General features: G+C 47.3%; 1 pseudogene and 2 gene segments (V, D, J or C); all 3 read left to right on the top strand.

The window, feature by feature from the left end:
* The first annotated feature begins 212 nt into the window (after positions 1 to 212).
* On the top strand, positions 213 to 967 carry LOC122203344. The segment is given in 2 exon segments: positions 213 to 300; positions 422 to 967. Coding segments are annotated over 2 exon segments (414 nt in total).
* Positions 968 to 12,719: 11,752 nt separating this feature from the next.
* LOC122204034 lies at positions 12,720 to 18,672 on the top strand. The segment is given in 3 exon segments: positions 12,720 to 12,831; positions 12,943 to 13,274; positions 18,544 to 18,672. Coding segments are annotated over 3 exon segments (519 nt in total).
* Positions 18,673 to 18,823: 151 nt separating this feature from the next.
* On the top strand, positions 18,824 to 19,329 carry LOC122204033 (annotated as a pseudogene).
* Positions 19,330 to 22,639: the final 3,310 nt, after the last annotated feature.

Below are 22,639 nucleotides of genomic sequence, written 5' to 3'. Positions count from 1 at the left end.
TGGAGGAGTCCCTGAACCTGGGCCTGTATGTGGTCCCAGCAGCTGCTTCTTCCAGGCCCACCCAGGGGGAAACTAGTGCATCACACAGTCTTCCTGTTAGCGGGCTGCAGGCCTCTAAGTGCACAGGAGCGAGCAGCAGGGGTGGGTCCCATTTGCATGAGCAGCCCCTCCTTTTGAGCTCTGTGGACTGGGGATAAGAGAGGCCCAGGGCAGCCCAGTCCCGGCTCTGTGGTCTAGGAAGGGCGTGTGTCACCATGGCCTGGATCCCCGTCCTCGTCGTGCTCCTCTGCCACTGCACAGGTAGGGACAGGACCCAGTGTCCCAGGGTGGGCCTGCAGCCAGAGTGAAACCCCTGTGGCTCAGCTCCCTAATCCCATGTGCGCTGTTCCTTCTCTTCCCTCTGCTGTGTCTGTGTTTGCAGGTTCCCTGTCCCAGCCTGTCGTGACTCAGCCAGCCTCCCTCTCTGCATCTCTGGGAGCCACAGCCAGACTCACCTGCACCCTGAGCAGAGACATCAATGTTGGAAGCTACTACATATACTGGTACCAACAGAATCCAGGGAGCCCTCCCCGGTATCTCCTGTACTACGACTCCAGTACACAGTTGGGACCTGGGGTCCCCAGCCGCTTCTCCGGGTCCAAAGATGCCTCGGCCAATGCAGGGCTTCTGCTCATCTCTGGGCTGCAGCCTGAGGACGAGGCTGACTATTACTGTGCAATCTGGCCCAGTAGTGCTAGTCACAGTGATACAGACACACGGGGAAGTGGGACAAATACCCAGTCTGCTTAGGCCACTGTAGTCTGAGTCTCTCAAGTCTAATGTAAATTGAATGCACAGTTACTATACTTGGGTGTAGCTACTGGATCTGACTGTCCTTCTTCCCAGTTTCCTATCAAACCTGTGTGAACTCTCTGGAAAATAGGAAAACAAAGAAAGACAAAGAATAACAATAATAAAGCAAACCAAAGACAACAAAAAAGTGATAATGATGCAGAAATTTCGCCTTGTGATTCACATGTAAAAATTAGAGCCTGTGGATTTCGCTTTTTTTTTCTTCACAAGGGTACATCAACTTGCCTTAGATTTCTGGTCAGAGTCTACAGACCATCCCCCAGGCAGACAGTCCTCCACTGCATGGCCTATGTTCTTCTAGGAGTCAGAGCAGAGGCCCTCCATTCCCTCCAGGCTCCTGTCCTCAGGCTGACTGAGTAGCTCTGTGTCCCAGCGTGGAGACACTACGGAATCACAGACTCAGAGCTGGCCTGGCCCACTGGCTGGGTACCTGCCCCTCATTTGTGATGTCGGGAGAGGGTGACTGCCCCTGGGAGAAACTGTGTGTGCAAGTCAGCAAATTTCTCCGTGGGGCTTGTGAGGGAAAGGGGGGAGTGCCACCATTGCAGCAAAATTCTCAGTCGGCTTGGGAGATTTCACAGTCGTGAGGTTCCTACAGCTGACACCATCAGGGCCCACGGGCAGCCTTGTGGCTGGTTTCTGGAGCCCAGAAGAACGGACTGTGTCCTCCTCTCCTCTCCTGCCACATCGGGGTTGTCCATGATCCATGCAGTAGAGGGGCTGCGGGGCACCATGTTGCATAAAGGAAGTCGACCCCCTGAGCCTTTCCAGGAGAAAGTCTTGTCATTTGTGACAACATGGACGAACCTGCGGGACATGACCCTGAGAGAAATAAGGCCTACACAGAAAGGCAAATGCTTTATCTCATTTACATGTGGAACCTACAGGAAAAAGATAATAAAATCACTGTCAATTTTTAGTGATGAGGATGAGTTAGAATAGGGTAACACATATAAAGATGGGAAAGAGATTGGTGTGAATGCAACTTCTTAAACATAGTTTGCGTTTTCAGCTAGTAATTTTTAATTATGAAAATACACACAACAGGAAATTTACTCTTTTCATCACTTTCTTGTGCAATTCAGAGATATGAAATATATTCGCCATGTTGGGTGACCATCACGACTCTCCATTTCTCAAAGCTTTTTATCATCCCAAACAGTAACTGTGCACCTAGGAAGGGAATGGGTCAGCTGGGTGTAAAGAGAAGCCAGAGCCCCAGGAGCCCATGCCAATGCAGGAAGCAGCAGAGGGCACAGAGCAGCTCCCATGGGGCTCTTTGCGGATGTGGCCTGACCCAGGTGGGATCGTTCGTTAGGCTGTGCTTCTTACCCCAGAATGACCACGTGGGTGCACGCTGCAGCCCATGGCACGGGGATCCGTGTGCCCGCTGCAGGGGATCCAGAAACTCCAGCTTTCTTTCCTAAAATGTGTCAGGGAACATCCATGAGAACTGAGGTCCTCCTATGAGGCATCTGCTATATGATTCATGCTTATTCTTGTCTGAATTCCCTGCAAAATCCATGTGTGCTCTCCTCCACAGACTGAGGAAAGGCCTTATTTTCAGTCTACATTCTCTGTGCTTGTCAAGGGGAACTTGCACTTATTTCTGGTCTTTTTATTTATATTATTTGGGTACTTTCAGCTTTATTTATTTATTTTAAGAGAGAGAGAGGGAGGAAGGAGCAGAGAGAGAGGGAGAGAGAATCCCAAGCAGGCTCAGAACCCGGTTCAGAGCTCAATTATAGAAGTTGAGGTCATGACCTGAACTGAAATCAAGAGTCTGACACCCAACCGACTGAGCCACCCTATTTCTGGCCTTTTGAATCTGGAGCATTGATATATGTGTCTCTTTTGGGGCCGATACCATACCAATTATAGGTAATGTAGAAAATGCAAAGTTTGATAGATGGTAGAGAGATAGAATATACTCACGTGATCTATAGCCATGCACCGTCATTGATCTACCTCATCGAGGTCAGTGCAGAGGGTAATGGGGACTGGCCCGCCAGAATGGGAAGTGAGATGAGAAGACTGGGCTGTCCCCTCAGGGCTCCCGAAAAAGGCTGTTGAGGGGCGTGCATGCTCTCCAATCTTGACTCACTGGGCGGAAACATCATCCCCCAGCGGTCGATGACTCTTGGCCCCAACAACACAAGTCTCTAAGCAGTGGGAGGAGCCCAGGGTGATTCATGCTGAGGAGGCCCTGTGTCTGCAGCAAGGACTGAGGTGTGGTGGCACCTGCAGCACAGGAAGAAGCCCTGAAGGAGGAGAAGATCTGGCCTGTGTGGGGGTGGACAGTACGCCAGGCAGACTGAAGTCCTTACTGCCCTGGTCACTCTCTCACAGCTCCAGGATGTCCCTTCCAGTCACGGGTGCGGCTGGACACTGAGACAGCAGGGGGCGCTGTGGGCCTGTTCCTGAGGGGTGTGTGTGGGGGCAGGGGTCCGAGCTGAGCACCCAGGCTTGGAGCCCTGCCTTGTGCCCTCTACAAAATTGCGCCTAGAGGAGTTTCCTTAGGCCCACCCACCCCACACTCAGCTGTCACCACATTCAGTCCCAGGGGAGGGAGAGATTTGCATGAAAGCTTCCTCTCTCTCTTCCAGGAAGGGAGAATATAAGAGAGGCTTTGTGCAGGTCTCTCCCTTGAGGGCTCAGGACCACAGCCTGGGGTATCTCCACCCTGGCCTGGACCCCTCCCCTCCTCACCTTCCTTGCTCTCTGCTCAGGTTACTGGCTGTGGAAAGCGGAAGAATTGCTTTCGGGGGACCCCTAAGTTGCTTGTTTCCCCCATTTTGAGAACACACTGTGAGTAATAACCTGACACTGACCTGTGTCTCCACTGCTGTGTTGCTGGGTCCTGGGCACTGTCTATGTTGACACAGGAAGCCTCTTTATCAGGGTCTGTGGGCTAGAAGGTCACCCTCACCTGCACTGGAATCAGCAACAATGTTGGGTCGTATTATGTGTGCTGGTACTCACAGATTCCCCACCGTGTCCCCAAAGCTCAGATGCTCAGAAGTACCGGGCCCTCCGGGATCCCAGCTGGGTTCTCGAGAATAAGGCCTCTCTGATCATCTCGGGCTTGCGGCCTGAGGACGAGGCTGGTCATTACTGACACAGTGCTCTAAGCCCGTGGGCAAATGATACAGCAACGTGCCCCAGTTTCCCATGGTCACTGCCAGTGACAAATAAACAGGGAGACCGAGGACACCCCAGAGCGTCTGAGGGTCTGACTCTCTGAGCACAGAACAACTATGAAGAGTCAGTGACAGTAGCTTCGTCTCATGTTGTTTTCTTCTAAAAATAAGACAAATTTCTTAAGATAATTTACAGGCATAAAGTGCAGTCATTTAAATGGTACGATTCAGTGGTCTGTAGTATGTTTCCTGAGTTTGGCAAACATCATCAGGATCAACTTGACAACATTTCCATCGCCTGCAGAAAAACCCCTGACCCCCGAGCAGTGAGTCCATGGCCCCCCTGCATCAGCCCTTTGGAGCCAAAAATTCCTTTCTGTCTGCAGTGATTTTCCTGTTGTGCACATTTCACAGGTGCCGAATCACAGACCACGTGCCCCCGGAAGCACACCTTTCAGTGGCATCAGCGTGTGCATTGTTGTAGGACCATCACGGGCACCATATTTAAATACAGGGAACGTTTCATCTTTTCATCTAGAGACGTGTTCATCTTGTGCCGAGGACACGCGGATCTATCTAGATGGCTGCAATTTTAATAGAGGCTGTCGAAATAACATAATTATTTTCCATGATGGTGTGTAATCACAGATTCTTTTTTAAAAAGTTTATTTTCCGATGGCTATTTTCCCACATTGTCATTTTTTATTTTGTAGATTTCTGCATACTGCAATTTTGTTCAATAATTTAGCCGGTGTTGTTTATTATTATGAAGAATAATATTATGTGTTACGGTCCATTTTTCAAGTGTTTGCCTCATACATTTTTCCTTTCCTTGTGGTGGGCAAGTGGGCTCTGCGGCCTTTCTCCTTTTCCCATTCCCTCATGCCCGGCAGACTCTACATGTCTACTCCCCCTCTTTTTCCTTAGTGAGATGTTTCCAGAGCGTCCTTCCTGACTTGGCTTTCTCACCCATCAGCCCACAGCACTGCATCTGAGACCTCCCATTTCACTATTGCTCGCCCTGGATGCCCGTCCTGGGGTCAGGGCTTGGGTCTCTCCACTTGCTGTCCTGTGTCTTCACTCTCAGGGGCTTTTTCGAGTGATGGTGGTTCAGACCCACGGCTAGCTTTCCCCTTCTGTCACCCCAGCCTTTTCGGGAACTGACTTCTCTTTCCACTGACGCTCATGATTTGTGGTGTGAGCCTGGGCGCGAGGCCACCAGGGATTCTTAACAACAGATACCTTTAAAATTATTTCATTTTTTTCTAACTTACTTTGATCTAAAGGGTGAAAATGAGCAAACAAAGATAACTTTAAGAAAACTGTTACTTAATATTTCTCTGAAATTTCTTATTAATAGACTTAAATGTCTCTAAAACCACAGGTAGAGAGTAGAGAGAAGAAGGCAGGTTTCCAAGTTAAGGGATGAAATATATTACTTAGAAGTGTTGGAGCTACTTTGAGTTCACTCCTTGGTGAGGTACAGGCAGAGGCTTTAGCAGATGCTGTCACACAAAGGAAACTTTATTTGCCACAGATAAGGGGATCAGGGACAAGAATTATCAAAGCTGTGACTCCCTGAGTGGAGGCGAGTGGGTTCCTTTCGTTTGGGGTTAGGATGGATACCCAGAAAAGGGAGTTTTGTCATCTTATGCAAGAGTGGGCCTGAGGTTGTGCAGGAATATGGAGAACAGGAGCTTGTGTCCCCATCATGTGGTAGGTCAATGAAGCTTGTCCTCCTCCTAGGGCAGAGACCTAACATGATAAAGAGGCAGAGGTCACTGGAGGACACTCCCTGGTCCATCTGCACTGGTGGAGCTGTTGCAGGAGATAAAACTGGTCTAGGCTCCCAGGCTCTTTCTGCTGTTTGCCTCTGAAATAGATGAACATTCCTGTGAAAAGAAGGGGTGTCAGTGGGGGTCCTACTGGTGACTGTTTTAACCTCATTAACCTGTGGGGCAAGGTTTCAATCCTGCAAAAACAACTCAAGCATGTGCTTTAGGTCAAAGTTTACTTTTGTTCCTGCACTGGGACTTTTCCTCTGGGTCACTGTCTCTGAAGCACTCAGGCTATTTCCTGGCCTGGTGGAGACTGGTAGGTTGGCATCCCCTTTGTTCTCCTCAAACCCTGAACTCCTGACCTTGTTGCATTTCTTTTTTCTTTTCCTCCCAGGAATGTGCTCAGTATGGGTGCTGGGCAAGTAGAACCTGCAGGGCACAGACCACAGAAAATAGCTGGGGGGCTCAAATGAGTGCTCTTGGGGCAGGAAAGCTGTCTCCTCTTTATATACAGAGATTTTTTTCCCACCTGGGGACCCCTTCAGTTCTGCTTTCAGAAGGCTAAGCGTATTTAGTTTAAAAACACTGTGCTAACAAGCAGACTTGGGCGGCTTAGTCAGTTAAATGTCTGACCTCAGCTCAAGTCATGATCTCCTGCTTTGTGATTTCAATTCCCACGTCCACCTGTCTGCTGTCAGCAAGGAGCCTGCTTTGGATCCTTCATCCCCTCTCTCCCTGCCTTAACCCTGCCCTCTTGCGCTCTCTCTCTCAAAAATAAATAAAAATTAAAAAATATGGTCCTAATAAGGTAATTCAGGAAAGTCATGAGACATGTATATAATAAAGTTTGTATTAATTATTTCAATAAAAATTTCTGTAATAACGAGACCTTGTTATATGCTAAAAACAAAAAGGATTCTTATCATATTGCCAACAATGTCAAGATGCTAATATTATTGAACAGAGAGCTGGTTCTGAATTCAGGCTCTGCTGTTTGCCACTAGAAATTCATTCAATACTTGAGAGACAAGGGATGGTGGGAAAGGAATGGGTGCTTCCTCAGGAAGTCAACAGCCTGGGGAGATGTGGATAAATGTCTCAAAGATCATTTTCTCTGTCTAGAAGTCCTGCACTTTCATACGGGAAGGTGCAGGGAATCGTGGCGGCTCTCCATGGGGCAGAAGCAAGTGTCCACGTGGCTAGTTCTCTGTGGACATGAGCCTGTCATTGCCAGATCTGTTGGCATCATTGGCAGCTGCTCCAAATGTGGTCAGGCCTTCGCCTCTGGGAAAGGTCAGTCCTTCACTCCTTCCTCAGGGACAGTGGCCTGCAAATCACAAGAAAGTAGGGTAGTTCTGTTGCAGATCAAGGGTCTTAGGTCAGCGCACAAAGAGAGACTATGCTTGAAACAAGTTCACTGGAGAGACCAGAAGGAGAGCTGTTACGCTGAGATGTGTGAAATGTATGTATTAAGGGAATTGTAAACTGTCCCGAAGAATGTGAAAGCATATTTGAAATGGTGAACTGTGTTAGACTCTATGTCTAGAATTCTCTCTTGTTGAACAAGACAGCGGGATGCTGGATGAAAAGCGAGAGATGGCTAATGTCCAGGAAAAGACAAGAGCCCCAAACAAGGGTCCTTGCCCTGTGTTTATCAAGATCAGAAGGCTTACAGATTTGATGAGCGTGCACAAAGAGACAAGGAAATTGTGAACATTCACTTGGGGACGTGAGGGAAAAGGGATTTTGAAGATATACAGTGTTTGGGGTTTTGGTCAATATACAACAAAATCCTGTTACCGGGCAGATGGACAGATGGTTGTTACCATGGTTGTTAATGGCACCGGCACCATGTCTGTTTATCTGAGCCAGCCTAAGGGGTAAGGCAGACAGGGGGAACAACCTCAGGGTTAACAAGGCACCTTTTCTTTTGTTAACCATCTCTGCTCTGGGCTGCTTTGCCTGCAGAGCAAATAGCTGTAGCTATTTGTAGCTCAATTTACCTGTTTATCTAACTTGGTCCTTTCCTCCAGTGAAAGCAGCTTTTCTGCTATAGTACTAAGTTCGAGAGTGCTTCTGCCCTGAAGGCCTAATCTGGCTTACCTCATATACCTTTGTATGGGGAGCCTTTGTGCCTGTTCTTATTTTAGGACTTTTCCCCTCCGTCTCTATTCTGGGGGCTCTGCAACCCCTTTCTATTCTGGGGTGCCTTTGCACCTCCCTATTCTTGGGATGCCTTTACATCCCCCTAGTCTTGGGGTGCCAATCTGGTTTGCCCAAACTCAGTTGCCAGAGTGCAGCTCCAGGAGATCCAGGGGTTCCCGAAGGATGACCGGCATTGGCGAAAAAGTGAAAATAAAACAGAAATAAAATAAAAAACTAAAGTAGAAACAAAAAATAAAAATGGACACAGACAACAGCAGTGTGTTGAGCTGGCCGATTTATTGCAGTAAATGTGGCATTATATATCCTAGTGATTTCCTTGTGGCATACGTCAACTATGTTTTTCTAACATTACCTAATTTTGAAAATGTTCCTGTATGTAAACAACCTTTAAGAAATAACATGGTGATTTTGCCCTAACTTTCCCGCATACCCTTTGATTATAGATTAATTTCTTACATTATTCCATTATTCATCTGCATTTGTCTATAATCTACAAAGGATTTGCTTTGCTGTTCTCGTGAAAGGCCCTCCATTTCTTAACATCTCAAGTGGAACAGTTATAGGGACATGACCTCCTAACCACGTGAGGCCAGAAGAACAATGTGTTTGCCTCGGTCCGAGGTGCCAGAAAGGGGCTGAAAAAGCCTTAGAAACCCATGCCTCATACATTCTCAGTGAGACAATGCACCTAGGAACCAATGAACCATTCTGTAGCTTAACCAACTAGGTTCAGCCAATATCTGGAATGCCTCCGGGGGGCCAGGTGGGCCTAGGGGTTGAAGTCACCTGTGCCCAGAGATACACTCCTTAGTTGCCGGAGTGAGGCTTTCAGATCCGTATGTCTCTCCTTACAGGCCCTCTTTGCTGGCAAACGCATGAGGCTATCCTTCCTGCAAGTAGAGGAGTCTCCATAGGGGATGGCAAAGGCTAACCATAAGGCCAGACAATTTCTTGCGGAACCTTAATTTCTTCCCTAATGGTTCTTTTCCCAGAGGGCCTGCCAAGCGCAATTCCCCAACAGACAATACCCCAGGTACTTTTAAGGCCAAGTTACGTAAAAGCAGGAGTACAAGAAGCTTCACTGTCGGCGGGCCGCCCTGCAGTCACCAATCCGTCCACAGCCCGGGGCCTGCCACTCAGGCTGGGAGAGCTCGGCTTCCAGCACTCAGTTGTGAGCATTCTATGGCGTTGTATTTCTTTATGCCCTGTTAGCCCCTTGGTGTAAGCCCAGGAGACTCCTACGCTTATGCCCCACAGTGAACATCTTCTTTTGTTGTCAATAAGAAAACAAAACATGAGCCTGTTAACAATTAGTGGGTGACGCCATGAAACTTACATTCTAGCTTCTATTTTCCAGTGTCGAGTCTGGGTGGAAGATACTTTCTCACTTCAAGGAGATTGAAGAAGTCTGACTGTGCACTGTAGATAAGGACAGCCCTAACAATGGACTACAGAGAGGAATGTGAGAAATGAAGGATCACAGGGTGTCTGACTTGGGATGCCCTGGAGAGAGTCTCATACATTCACAGCGGGAGCAGCCATCACGGCCATGTGCCCCTGCAGCCAGTCAGCTGGGGGACTCAGCTGGAGAGGGAGCAGTATGTGGATTTGAGGGGGTGGGTGGTCAGCGAGGCGGGTGGGACTAAACCTCGAGGGGTATGTGGGATGGATTGTGATCATGGTAATGATGACCCAGGATTTTAAGAAAGTAAGGAGGGCAGGGAGTCTAAGGAAGTGAAGAAACCAGCAGGAAAAGGGAGAGAGAAAATGCCATTTCTTCCATGTCATAAGTATCCTCTCACCCACCCTCATATTGGACAAGAGGGAGTGGTATCTGTCTCACCAGGCCTCCTGCCTTGTCTCCTTGACACCAAAGGAGAAGTAGAAATAAATCAGTTGCAATAATAGCCAAAGTATTAAATGACAGCTGAAGGGCCCCTGGGTGGCTCTGTCAGTTAAATATCTGACTTCGGTTCAGGTCATGATCTCATGGCTACTGAGTTCAAGTGCCATGTCGGGCTCTCTGCTGACAACTCGGAGCCTCCAGCCTGCTTCCCATTCTGTCTTCCTCTCTCTCTGCCCTTCCCTCACTTGGGTTCCATCTGTCTCTCTCTCAAATATGTATAAACATTAAAAAAATTAAAAAAGAAAGACCAATGAAAGCGTCTCCCTCACTCTCTCAGGTAGGATGAATTCTCTTCCACTTCCTGCACAGCTCAAGACCTATTTGTGCTCATGGAAAGGAATGAATGGGTATATGAATGAGAGTGATAAAAGTTTTCAGAGAACACAATATAGAAGAGTACATCTTCAGTTTGGTAAAGAAAACTATAAAACACCTTCCCTTTGGTGAACACACACAGAGATGAAGCACTGAAAGCTTTCCCACCTCGGGTAGGGAGCAAGGCCACCATGTCCTATCTCAATACTGCTGTTCCACATAGGACTGGATATGTCTGTCAGAACCATAAGGCAAGACAAACAATGAGAGGCATTCCAATGAGGAAGAACAAGAGACAATTGTCCCATTTCAGGTGAGAGAATGACCTACAGGAAAACTACAAAGGAAGCTACAATTAAGTATGCAAATATATAAATTCAAAGAGTCATAAATAATTTTGGAAACATTTTAGAATAAAGATCAACATAGAAAGATCATATAGATGTATACATACCAGCAATAAACAGGTGAAAATAAAAAAAACCTTAAAACCACTCGATGAACTATTTAGGGGCATATTTAACAAAACAAGCATAGGCCACAGGTGCTGAAATCTGGACAATGCTGGTAAATGTAATCAAAGTGGATCTAAAACAAGGAAAGATAAGTTCCGTTCATGGATTAGAAGACTCATTATAATAAATATGCCAGTTCTTCCCAAATTGTATAAAAGTGTAATTCAGGCTCTGTTCAGTTCCTGTCCTGTAATTCAGTTCCTGTCCTAGCAAGTGAGGGTGGTATGAATAGAGGATAGACACATTGGCTAAGATAACAGAACATAAAACCCAGAAACAGACCCACAGAATGAAGGATAAACACTTTTTTTCTTTTACAAAGTAGAAGAAGCCTTTCAGAGGAGAAAGGATGGACTTTTGGACAAATGGCCACAGAAAAATTGGATATACTGAGAGAGAAATGAATCATACTTAAAACTGACTTTATATATATTAAAAAATCACTAAAAGGATTATAGACATAACTGTAAAACATAAAGCTACAAACATAATAAAGGAGAAAATATTCAGGATCTAGGGTTTCCATAAAAATGTTTAAATAAGACACTGTCAGGCTAACCCATGAAAAAACAAAACAAGAAAAACAAAAAATGACACTTGCTAAATAGGACTTCATCAAATATAAATTCATTGTTATTTCCTTTTCTTTTTAATGTAGTAAGCCAAGGAAAATACCTAAAAATATAGAAGATTAACATATTACTCAATTCCAATGACAGAGGCTGGAATCCATTGCTTTAACGTACAGGAGTTTTCAAACATTCACGAGATAGACATATTCTCAATTGTAGGCCAGAGGAGGGACATGAGGTCTGGAGTATCTTCTGCAAAGAACTGGCAACTTACCATTTAATTGAGGTAAAAGCCTCCAAATCCTATGGACTAGGGCTTCTTTGGAGAGTGAAAAATGCTACCTTGATCACGGGCAGCACTACAGGATCACATTATCCAAGGTTCAGCTCAATGATGTGTGAATAAACAGAAGTGAGGAAACCCGCTGGGCTCTCAGGGTTGTGGGACACAGTGGGGTGTGTGCACTTCAGCGCGGAGGGGGCGCTGTGGGACTGCCCTGTCTCCCTACACAGGGCCTCAGTGGGGACCATTCACTAAAAGGAACCTGAGACTAGGGACTGGGCCCTCTACTTCCTGAGGGAGACTCAGCAGCTGCGTCCCTTCTGGTGTGGCAGAGTCCCCACTTGAGCAAGGACATGTGCGTTGTCTCAACGGGTGCTTCCTTGCAGGGGTCTCCCCAGGGGTGAAGCCAACCTCCATCATCCCCAGTATGCGATGTGAGGTGGCAAGAGTGACAGCTGACAAAGATTTTTAGTGAGGAACCTGTAGGAATGCACACGAGGAATGTGGGCTTCTACCCACAACCTGGACAAAAGGTCTCCCTGTGTCCTCAGGTCTGAGGGAGCTTCTGGGAAAGGAAAACTCTCAGACCAGAGAGGAAGCCGGGAATGGGGAAGAAATTGGCCTCCTGCACAGAACTGGCCATGTGTCAATGTGGACCCATTGCTCTGTGGCCCTGATCCTCATCTGTGTGGTTGTACAAGAGTCACCACGTCAGTCCTGCCCCGTCAATAATAGCCAAGGAAGCTGTGGACAGACTCACTATGCAGAGCCAGAGGAGAGCACAGTGTGTCCTCAGGGGATCGGAGGCCACACAGGGGACACCTGGCCTGTCCCGAAGGAAGGGGATGGTGGACAGAGCAGTGGGAAGGCAGGAACTCTGATGAGATCTGCTCACCATGTCACATATGCTGTGTCTGGGCCTGGACACCAGGGGGTGGTCGTCACCTGCTTCTGAGGGTTGGCCATGATTAGAGCTGGGACCTGCACCTGGACAATGCCTGTGCCCTCTGCTCAGGACTCCAAATTGTGACCTCCCCTCTCCTGGCATGGCCCCAGAGACCACCTCCCCGTCCAACCCACCTGACATCCTCAGGCAGAGGGACTTGACCCAGGGTCAGTGAAGTGTCAGAGAGCTGCTGGTCTGATTTGCATGGATAGGCCCTCCTTCTCTCAGAGGATGAAAAGGGGAAGGAAGGGATTAGAGGAGATCTGCTCAGCTGTGGATCCACAGAAGGCAGGGTCGGTGATGACCTCCACCATGGCCTGGTTCCCTCTTCTCCTCACCCTTCTCATCCACTGCACAGGTGACTAGATGAGGGAACAGAGGAAGTGGTCCAGGGAGGACACGTGGGCCTTGGATTCTCCTCTGGTGTCTAGATCCCAGCATCCCCCTCTCTATGTCTCTCCCCTTCCAGGTTCCTGGGCCCAGTCTGTGCTGACTCAGCCGCCCTCAGTGTCTGGGGGCCTGGGCCAGAAGGTCACCATCTCTTGTACTGGAAGCAGGAGCAACATCGGTATTGCTGGTGTGAACTGGTACCAACAGCTTCCAGGAAAGGCCCCTAAACTCCTCATGTATGGTAGTAGCGATCGACTCTCAGGGGTCCCTGACAGATTTTCTGGCTCCATGTCTGGCAACACAGGCTCCTTGACCATCACTGGGCTCCAGGCCGAGGATGAGGCTGATTATTACTGCCTGTCTGTTGACGTTACTCAAGGTGCTGACACAGTGCTCCAGGCCTGTGGGGAAGTGAGACAAAAACCTGCTGTCCCCACAGCAATGGGACTTCCTGTGTAGCTCTGACTTTTTGGCCAAGTCAAGTGCTTCTTTGTTTTTTTGTGCAAGCTGGGGTCTGAGACCCTTCACAAGCAATATGTCTACAAAGTCTTTCCACATTCTTTGCAATTCCTCCTTGAAGCCTGTCTTTCGGATCAATATACTGTGTGATTTTCTCAAACTGAGCACATTCCTGGGTGCCAAAGGCTGGCTGCCCTGAGGACAGGGTCCATGACAGGTCACAGCAGAAACAGGGACACAAATCCAGCTCTGTCTGAGTCAGGACACATCGGGAGTGTCCGCTATGTGTCCTGGTAACAAAAGCTCCCACTAATTGACCCTAAATCCTCATCTATTATGATAGTTGGATCCACTGTGGATCCAGATTCCCTCTTTGGCTCCATGTTTTGCAACTGTGGCTCCCAGATCTTCCCTGGGCTAAGGGCTGAGGGCTGAGGAGGAGGCTTCTGGTCCCTGCCCCTCCTGGGACAGCATCGTGGGCTCACACAGAGTCCCAGCCCCATGAGAACTGAAAGCAGAACCCCTTTCTCATCTGCTGGGAGGGCGAGGCCCCAGCAGCTGCTCAGGTTCAGCCTGTGACTTCTGCTTCTGATGCTCCTGCTGCTGCCACCATGGGCCCTGCTGCAGGCAGCAGCACCACCTGGGAGTGAGGGCTCCTCCTTCCCTTCTGTCCCCAAAGTCACTCGCAGCAGCCCCTTCCTAGACAAAAGTTCTCAAAGCACACAGAAAGCTCATCTCGCCCATCAGGTTGCGACACAAGGTCTCTAAGTTCATGGACTGGGGGTCGTAGGTCCAGTGTTCTCAGCTCCCACCTGACTTCTGAGGAAGCCAGGGTCTCCATCCTTGGCCATTTACCTATTTCTAGAAGTTTCCGGACCTATGTAATCCTCTTATTAGTCTTCAGTAGAAATAACTGTTCTTTTGGCTCTTTGGGATGATGTTTTCTCTCACTGCAGCACCAGCTCCAGAGTATATATGACTAAATCACAATTTTTTTTTGCCTTTTGAAATGAATCCCTGTCCATTCCCATCAATGCTGAGATCCAAGCAGTGGTTTTTCTTATTCACTTGCATTGCTTAACACTTACAGAAAGATGGTGAATAATAATGGTGTTTAGGTCACTTTAGCCTTTTCATCTTGTTGAAATATCCTCCCCACCCTCATCTCATTATCTAATTTTCTGGGTGTGGGACTGAGTTCTCTGTGTGTGGGAGACTGTGTGTTATCTCAGTATACATTTTCTGTCTGTGAACGCGGAGGGGGTTGTAGACAACTGAAACTATGATCTCTGAAGGCTGTTACCGTATTTTGTGTATTTTGCTAGTGTATTATTATTTACTTATTTATTTGTCTATTTGCATCTAAATTAGTTACCGTATAATCCAATAATAATTTCAGGAGTAGATTCCAGTGATTCATCCCCTATGTATAACACCCAGTGCTCATTCCAATAAGTGTCTTCCTTAATGCCTCTTACCCATTTAGCCCACACCCCCCCACAACCCCGCCAGCAACCCTCAGTTTGTTCTCTATATGTAAGAGTCTCTTATGATTTGTCTCCCTCTTTGTTTTATATTAATTTTGCTACCCTTCCCTTATGTTAATCTATTTTGTATCTTAAATTGCTCATATGAGTGAAGTCATATAATATTTCTCTTTCTCTCCCTGGCTATTTTCACTTAGCATACTACACTCTAGTTTCATCCACATGGTTGCAAAAGGTATCACATCTTCTTCATCCATTCATCTGTCAATGAACATTTGGACTCTTTCCATACTTTGGCTATTGTTGATAGTGCTGCTGGAAACATTGGGGTGCCTGTGCCCCTTTGAAACAGCACACTTGTATCTCTTGGACAAATACCTAGTAGTGCAATTTCTGGGTTGTAGGGTAGTACTTTTTCTTTTCTGTACATACAATACCCAGTGCTTATTCCAACAAGTACCCTACTCAATGCCTATCATCCATGGGTAGTTCCATTTTTAGTTTTTTGAGGAACCGCCATACGGTTTTTGAGAGTTACTGTGCCAGTTTGCATTCCCACCAGCAGTGCAACTGAGATCCTTTTCCTCTGCATCCTTGCCAATATCTGTTTTTGCCTGAGTTGTTAATTTTAGCCATTCTGACTGGTGTGAGATGGTGTCTCATTGTGGTTTTAGTTTGTATTTCTTTGATGACGGGTGATGTTGAACCTTTTTTCATGTGTCTTTAACCATCTGGATGTCTTCTTTGGAAAAGTGTCTATTCATGTCTTTTGCCCATTTCTTCACTGGAATATTTGTTTTTTTGGGGGATGGTTTGGTGTTTGAGGGCATGTGGGAAAGGCTGGGACAATCCTGTTTGTCCCCTGCCATCAGGGACACCATTCAGGGCCTCCAGGGTTTCAGGCATCAATGTGCTCACTAGACGATGTTGACCTGCCAGGGCCTGGGGATCATCAGCACCCAGACCACCTGTATCTCTGGGTTAGTTCATTAACTCCTCCTCTGTGTGCTCCCACTTGTGAAAGCCCTGGGCAGGGAAGCTGGATAGACAGACAGCAAGGGTTCACTTGAGTGCAGAAATTCCACCCCCATGGAAGTGTCTACAGGCTGGTCCTGTAGAATTAGCAAGTAAGCATGGGTAGCATTGTTGTGACTATAATTGTGGCATATCAATATATGTGCATTCACAATGAGTAAAAACCATTTCAGGGTTTCGTGTAGGTATGTTTATTTTCCGAGTTTCCCTTCCAATTCCATTGGGAGATGTTGGATTCATGTGCTCATTCGTCCATCAGTTTGGCTCTGAGTGGATATTCACTAGAGTCACCTGCAACCAGCCTCCTCTCTTTTTCTGGCCTTGGCACATGCCCTGACCTCTGACCCACGGGTCCCCCAGCTCTCTGCAGGGACACCACTTGACTCACCATATAGTCCCCACCGTATGTACCACAGTTCTGTTGGAAGTCCTTTGTCCCAAATTTTCATGCACACCCCACATGAACTTGGGCACTGTCTCCATATGTGCCCCAATGACACCCCTTCACCGTCTTTACATTTACCACATGCAGTGCCTGCAGACACAAGACACACTGTGCGTTCCAGGGATATTTTGGGCAGAGATGTCTCCATATGTGCCCCAATGACACCCCTTCACCGTCTTTACATTTACCACATGCAGTGCCTGCAAACACAAGACACACTGTGCATTCCAGGGATATTTTGGGCAGAGATGGACATCTTGAAATAAATCATAGTTTTCCACTGAGATACATTTCAAATGTGAGAGTGTCATCATTCCATTAGAGACCTAGAAAGCCCCTTTCTTACTCCACTCTCTTGGGTCATGACGTCAGTAAGACTGCTGCCTAAATGAACATTCTGCTTGGAGTGTAGAGGGGACCACAGCAGCCAGAGGACATGGTGCTGAGGGCAACAGGGGAGCAGTGTGGCAGGGGCCTGCAGAGGGGAGGGGCTGAGCCAGACAACTGGGAAACCACTCAGCTGGTGGGAGGGGCAGGAGGCAAACTGTATCCTCACTGATGTGTGACCAGCTTCCACCTGTGAGCTCCCATTGCTCTGTGACCTCCTGGATCTGGATGCTTCACCACATAGAGTCAAATGTGGATCATGTCCTTTTTCTCTATGGCATCTTGTACGTTTGAGGCTGATAGACAATGACCGGCTAGAATGTATTTCCAAGGAGGAAGTGGGCTCTCAGGAGAGTCTGCCAGAAGATAAGAGAGCTTGTGGGCAGAATCCCTGCATGGAACCTCAGAAGACAGAGCTCTGTGGGGTCTCCACCATGTCCTGGAGTCTCTTCTTCAAACCTTTAAACAGGAAGCCTTTGCCAGATTTTACAAAAGGAGTCCCTGAGATCACACAGGACCTGCCCTTTCCTCAGCTCATCAAGGAGCAGGTGCAGTGACATCAGACTCACAATCCATCTGTTGGTGAACGGGTCACTTGAGCCAAGGTCCCCAGTTTCTGCACTGAAAACCTCTGCAATATGTACTATTGTGGGTCTGGGGCAGAAGCCCCATAAATGTGATGACTGACATCATGTAGAATGCAGCCAGAGTGGGAGGAAATAATCACTTCAGATCCAGGGTCACTGCACCACACCTTGCACAGAGCTCTTCACCCAGTCAAGTGGGACAAGACCTCTCTCTGCTGCCCTTGTTCCACCCATCTTGTCTCTGTTACTTAGTGTCACCAGTACTAGTCGCAGTCAGCGACTAGTCCTCACTGAGGAGATCTCTGCCATCATGGCCAAAGCAACACAGGCCTACCTAAGGCCATGACGTCCATCTGGATATCCAAGAATGACCACTTGTCTTTTGCCATCAATGCTAAGTATTAATCATTGATTTTGACTTTTTAATTACATTTCCTAACTATTGAGGAATAATTTAAAAATAATAAAAGTTAAGATCTCCTTTACCTATTCTTGATCTTTGTGGAAATCGTCTCCTCACTACGGCAGGAAGTAAGATGTGGGCCTTAGGACTACATCATCCGTGTGTGCGAGAGTGTGTGTTTTACCATATTATAGATGTATCTGATTGTATTTTTATGTGGGTGTTATTAGGATATGGTGTTAAATGTGGTGAAAGGCCCTTTTAGGACCAATTGGGGCAATATGGTCATATCTCATGAGGTAATAATATGGTGTGTAATATAAAACTCTTTCTTATTATGTAACCCAATTTGTATAATTGGAAAAAATCACACTTAATGATAGTATTTCAATTTATTAATATGGTATTGAGGTCTCTTTGTTAATATTTTGTACCCAACAAGTCTATCAATATTTCATGATACTATTCTACTATTTTCCTTTTTGTAAAAGCTATTTTGAAGGTGTATTTATGAGTTTTATAACATTTTTAAAAGAAGTAAGAGATATTCAATACCGTGTTAAATTATGGAAAAATATGAAGTAAATAAGTGGAATCATCTAAATTCTGAAGTTTTGTTAGATGTCCCTTGTGAAAATGTCTGTACCTAATGTATTTCTGTGGAGTGCTTCTATAATACCCTTTTCCATGTTTTTATTGGAACTGGTCTATTCAGTCAATGTATTTCTAGGACAGCCAATTTTGTAACTTCTAAGAAACTATGTATTTAATGTATTCTTTAAGATGTACCACTTACAAGTTCTTTTTATTCATTTTTCATTTTTCCATGTGAGATTAACAGGATGCGCTGTGGGACAGCCCTGTGGTCCCTACACAGCTGGTCAGCGAGGACCAGTCACTCAAAGGAGACCAGACCTTGAGGCTTTGTGGTGTCGCAGCAGGTGCTACCTCTCAGGGCTTCCCCGGGCAGGAGTTCCACCCCCATCCTCCCCAGTGTGTGGTGTGAGCTGAGCTCCAGCACCAGGGCTCAGGGAGGGGCTGGGCAGGCACTGGATGGACCTCATTTGCATGCACAGCCCCTCCTGTGGCAGAGGGTGGAGGAGAAAAGGAGGCCTGGGGCGGCCCAGCCCAGTGTGGGGAGCAGGGGTTGTGTCACCATGGCCTGGACTCTGCTCCTCCTCCTGGTCCTCCCTCACTGCCCAGGTAGGGACAGGCCTTATGCTCACAGGGTGGTCCCCAAATCACTCCACCTCTGCTCAGAATCCTGAATTTTGGTTACCATTTCCAGCTGCATCCCCAAAGCTTATCTCCATGGGAGATCCACAGGTATCTCCCAGCCTGTGCTGACCCAGCCGCTCTCCCTGTCTGCATCTCCGGAAACAATTGCCAGACATCTGCACCTTGAGCAGTGGCTTCAGTGTTGGCAGCTATTACATACATTGGTTCCAGCAGAAGACAGTGAGCCCTCCTCTATCTCCTGTACTACTACTCAGACTCAACTAAGCACCAGGGCCCTGGGATCCCCAGCCACTTCTCTGGGTCCAAAGATGCCTTGGCCAATGCAGGGCTTCTGCTCCTCTCTGGGCCACAGCCTGAGGATGAGGCTGACTCTTCCTGTGCTACAGCTCATGGCAGTGGGAGCAGCTTTGGCTACTCACAGTGACTCAGATATGGAGAAAGTGAGACAAAAACCCCTGGGTCCACAGACCTTGTGTCTGAGCCTCTGTTATTGGGAACTTTCTGTGGAGGCTCCTGTAGGGGAGAGTCCTCCATGGTGACAGCTGTCCTTGAGGAGGAAGGACGGACACACAGATGATCCTTTTACCTGAGACAGCACACGTGTCCCAAGAGCCCAGGCGAATCAGGGAATGGAGCCCAACTGCACATGCCCCTGGAGAAAAGTAACAAGAACAACTATTTTACGACCAAAATCTCTGTCTCTCCCTCTAGTTATATCTCCTTTACTACTCACAAAATATTCACTTCACACACTCATGTTCACCAATTATACGTTTTGTATCTGTTTTCCCATATCTAGAAATACTGTGGGACACACGGTGAGTGTCCTACAATTTACCTGAATTTAAGGCTTAGTTTATCTGCTCAGAGATAGTGTCAGATCCACAGGGGAAGGGCTCAGCACCAGGAGGCTGCTCCCCGTTTTGATGCCACCAACAACTAGTAGATTGCCAGCACCCTCTGTCCAACGTGGCTACACGTCAAAGGTTCCCATGACTCCCTCCTCAGGTCCATTAAGGTGCCAGATCAACTCACAGAACTCAGGGAGACACTGACTCCTTTTGTCAGCTCATTAAAGATATGAAGGGGACAGGTGAACAAGTAATGAAGAGACACCTAGTGTCAAGTCTGGGAGCGTCTCGAGCACCAGATCTTCGGTCCCTGTGCAGTTGAGGTGCATCCGCTCTGAGAGTGGATGTGTTCGCCAAACCGGAAGCTCTTCAAACCCTGTACTTTGGCATTTTTATTGAGGATTCGGGTAGACGTGATTGGACATTAACTGCACTGTCAGTCTTCCCTCCCTGTCTCAAGTATGAGGGGGTGAATATTCGCAGGCTCTGATCAAGGCTTGGTCTTTCTGGTGACCAGCCCCATCCAGGAGCCATCCAGGAGCCCACCCAGAGTCACGTCATTAGAACTAAGATGCTTCTAGTGCTCTTGTCACTTAGGAAATGACAAGAATTTCAGAAACTCTGTGTCAGGATCCAGGGTGCAGGGACTCCTATATAATTTCTAAGATCACACAGTAGTATTGTCTCAACTGGACAAGGTGAACTAGACAGTCATGTTCATCCACAAATCTCAGGCTGTAAACTGTGACTCTTGTGTTACTGACGACACATCCATAATCGATATGTTAATAAGCACCTTGGTCATAGACACAATTTTCTCTTTCACCCATCTGACAAAAAGTGAGTCACAACTTCTTCAGACTCACCTCACCCCCTCCCCCTCCCAACACAGGTTCCTCTTCTCCCTTCTGCTCCTGCATCCCTCAGGCCTTTAGTCTCTCCCCATGGCTCTTCAGGTCTGAACCCCATCTCTATGTTAGGATTTCAGAGAGAAGTAAAATCTTACAGTAATTTCCACTCTCTAGGGTTCATCTCTAAGAAGGAGAAGTGACAGATATTGGACTGGCAGGAAATTCCCTCATCATCTGATTCTTGCTCTCATCTCTGTAGTTTCCATGCTCACCGGTCTCAGTAAATCTCTGTAATATGACAACAACATTATTGTGTTTGTGGCAAATGAAGGTTCATTCAGCCTTTGAGTATTTGCCCACAAAAGCCATTAGTACAATGACTTTTCCCTCTTCAAACTTACTGAGGTTCCACAAAAGGTAACTGTTGATCTAGCCAACAAAGGAAGGATAGGCTACATAGTTCAAGACATGACAAATTTTCCTGTTTTTGAGAATATTTGTTTCTGACGTCATCAGGAGACTAACGCAGCCACACATTTGTTCCAATCATTGAAGTCTCATGCAATAGCCTTTTTCCTAAATAAAAAAGGCACTCTTTCATGGTCACTGCCAAGGAGGCATCCAGGGACCTTGGGGGCACAGTGGAGGGTGGCTGTGCTGTGAAGGGCAGGAGGAAGGGACTGTGTTGTCACCCCTGTCTTGTGCTTCCTGAGACCTGAACCCACAGATGTGGGATATGTATCTGTTGGGGTGAAAATGGACTGAAGACCCATCCCCAAGATCCAAATTCATGATTCAATGGAATTCCTATCAGAACAAATCTGCACCAAATTCCTCTTCCTTGTGTAAATTCCATCCTTGTGCAAGGGAAGTGACCTTCAAGACACTAGCCTTCTTTAGCTCCAAGCTCCAGAACACAGGAGGCTCTTTAAAGAGCCAGCCCCAGCGATGGATTTGCGTGGAGAACCACACTCAGGGAGAGGAGAGAGGATCTTAGAGGGACAGGGGTACACTTGTCTACATAGTTGGCCTCTGAAGGAAAGACTTCCTGAGGATACATGGAGCATATTCTCTCTTTCTCTCTCTGTTTCTCTGTCTCTCTCCCTCTCTTTCTCTGTCTTACACAAACACAGACACAACACAGATGGACACAAACATACGCACACACACACACACAACTCTCCTTTGAGTGTATAGTGTCCTAGAGTCTTCAGTTTCCCAGCTTCCCTTTGTCTCCAGAAATCATGGTCAACATGTACTCAACCAGTACTCCCAGGATCAGAATCCCAGGAGGCAGAATCCCCATCATCAGGAAACACCAGCAACATCCAGTGTGACTGGGGTCCTGTCACAAGTGCAACCAGCACACGCTCTGAACACCTGCTCTCCTGGGACAAGGCTGATGCTCGGGAATCCAAAGGAGACTCTTTGTCCCCATGGGCAGCTCAGTCCCCAACAATCTCTGGGATCCAGCCAACCCCCAAGGCTGATCAGTTCATTGATTCTGGGACAGCAGCTTCACTGGTGCTCCCAGGGAGCTCAAGGTACATGAGGACACGCGACAAAATCTGTGCGTGCTCTCAGAACGGGGCTGTCACTGATTCAGTCTTCCCAATGACACCTGCACCATTCTGGACATCTGCTGAAAATTCTTCTGTCCCAATCAAGGGCCACAGTGACAGTGACCTCACAGACACAGTTCCCCTTATTGCCATCTCTCCACCACTCACATATGGAACCTCTGACAGAAAGTTTTCAGCCCCGTTGGCCTCAGATGATAGAAGTTCATTCCTCTACTCATGGATGTGTGAATGAGCTTTTTTCTATCCTTAATATGCTGGACACAAAGAACAGAGGTAGAGCTGTGTTCACCCCAGAGACAAGTCTGACCCCAAATCGCTCTTTCCTGGAAGCTCTCTCAGTGTTTGGTAATTGCATTATAGAGATGGTTCTGGAATTCATAGAAATAAGCCCCTCATGGGATTTCACTGAGCATTATGTCGGGCTCTCCTACTTGCAGAAAATTTCCACC

The sequence above is a fragment of the Panthera leo genome, chromosome D3 (assembly GCF_018350215.1).
Source record: "Panthera leo isolate Ple1 chromosome D3, P.leo_Ple1_pat1.1, whole genome shotgun sequence".
Taxonomy (NCBI): Eukaryota; Metazoa; Chordata; class Mammalia; order Carnivora; family Felidae; genus Panthera; species Panthera leo.
The sequence above is the reverse complement of the archived record's forward strand: the minus strand, read 5'-3'. Positions and strand labels throughout refer to the sequence as shown.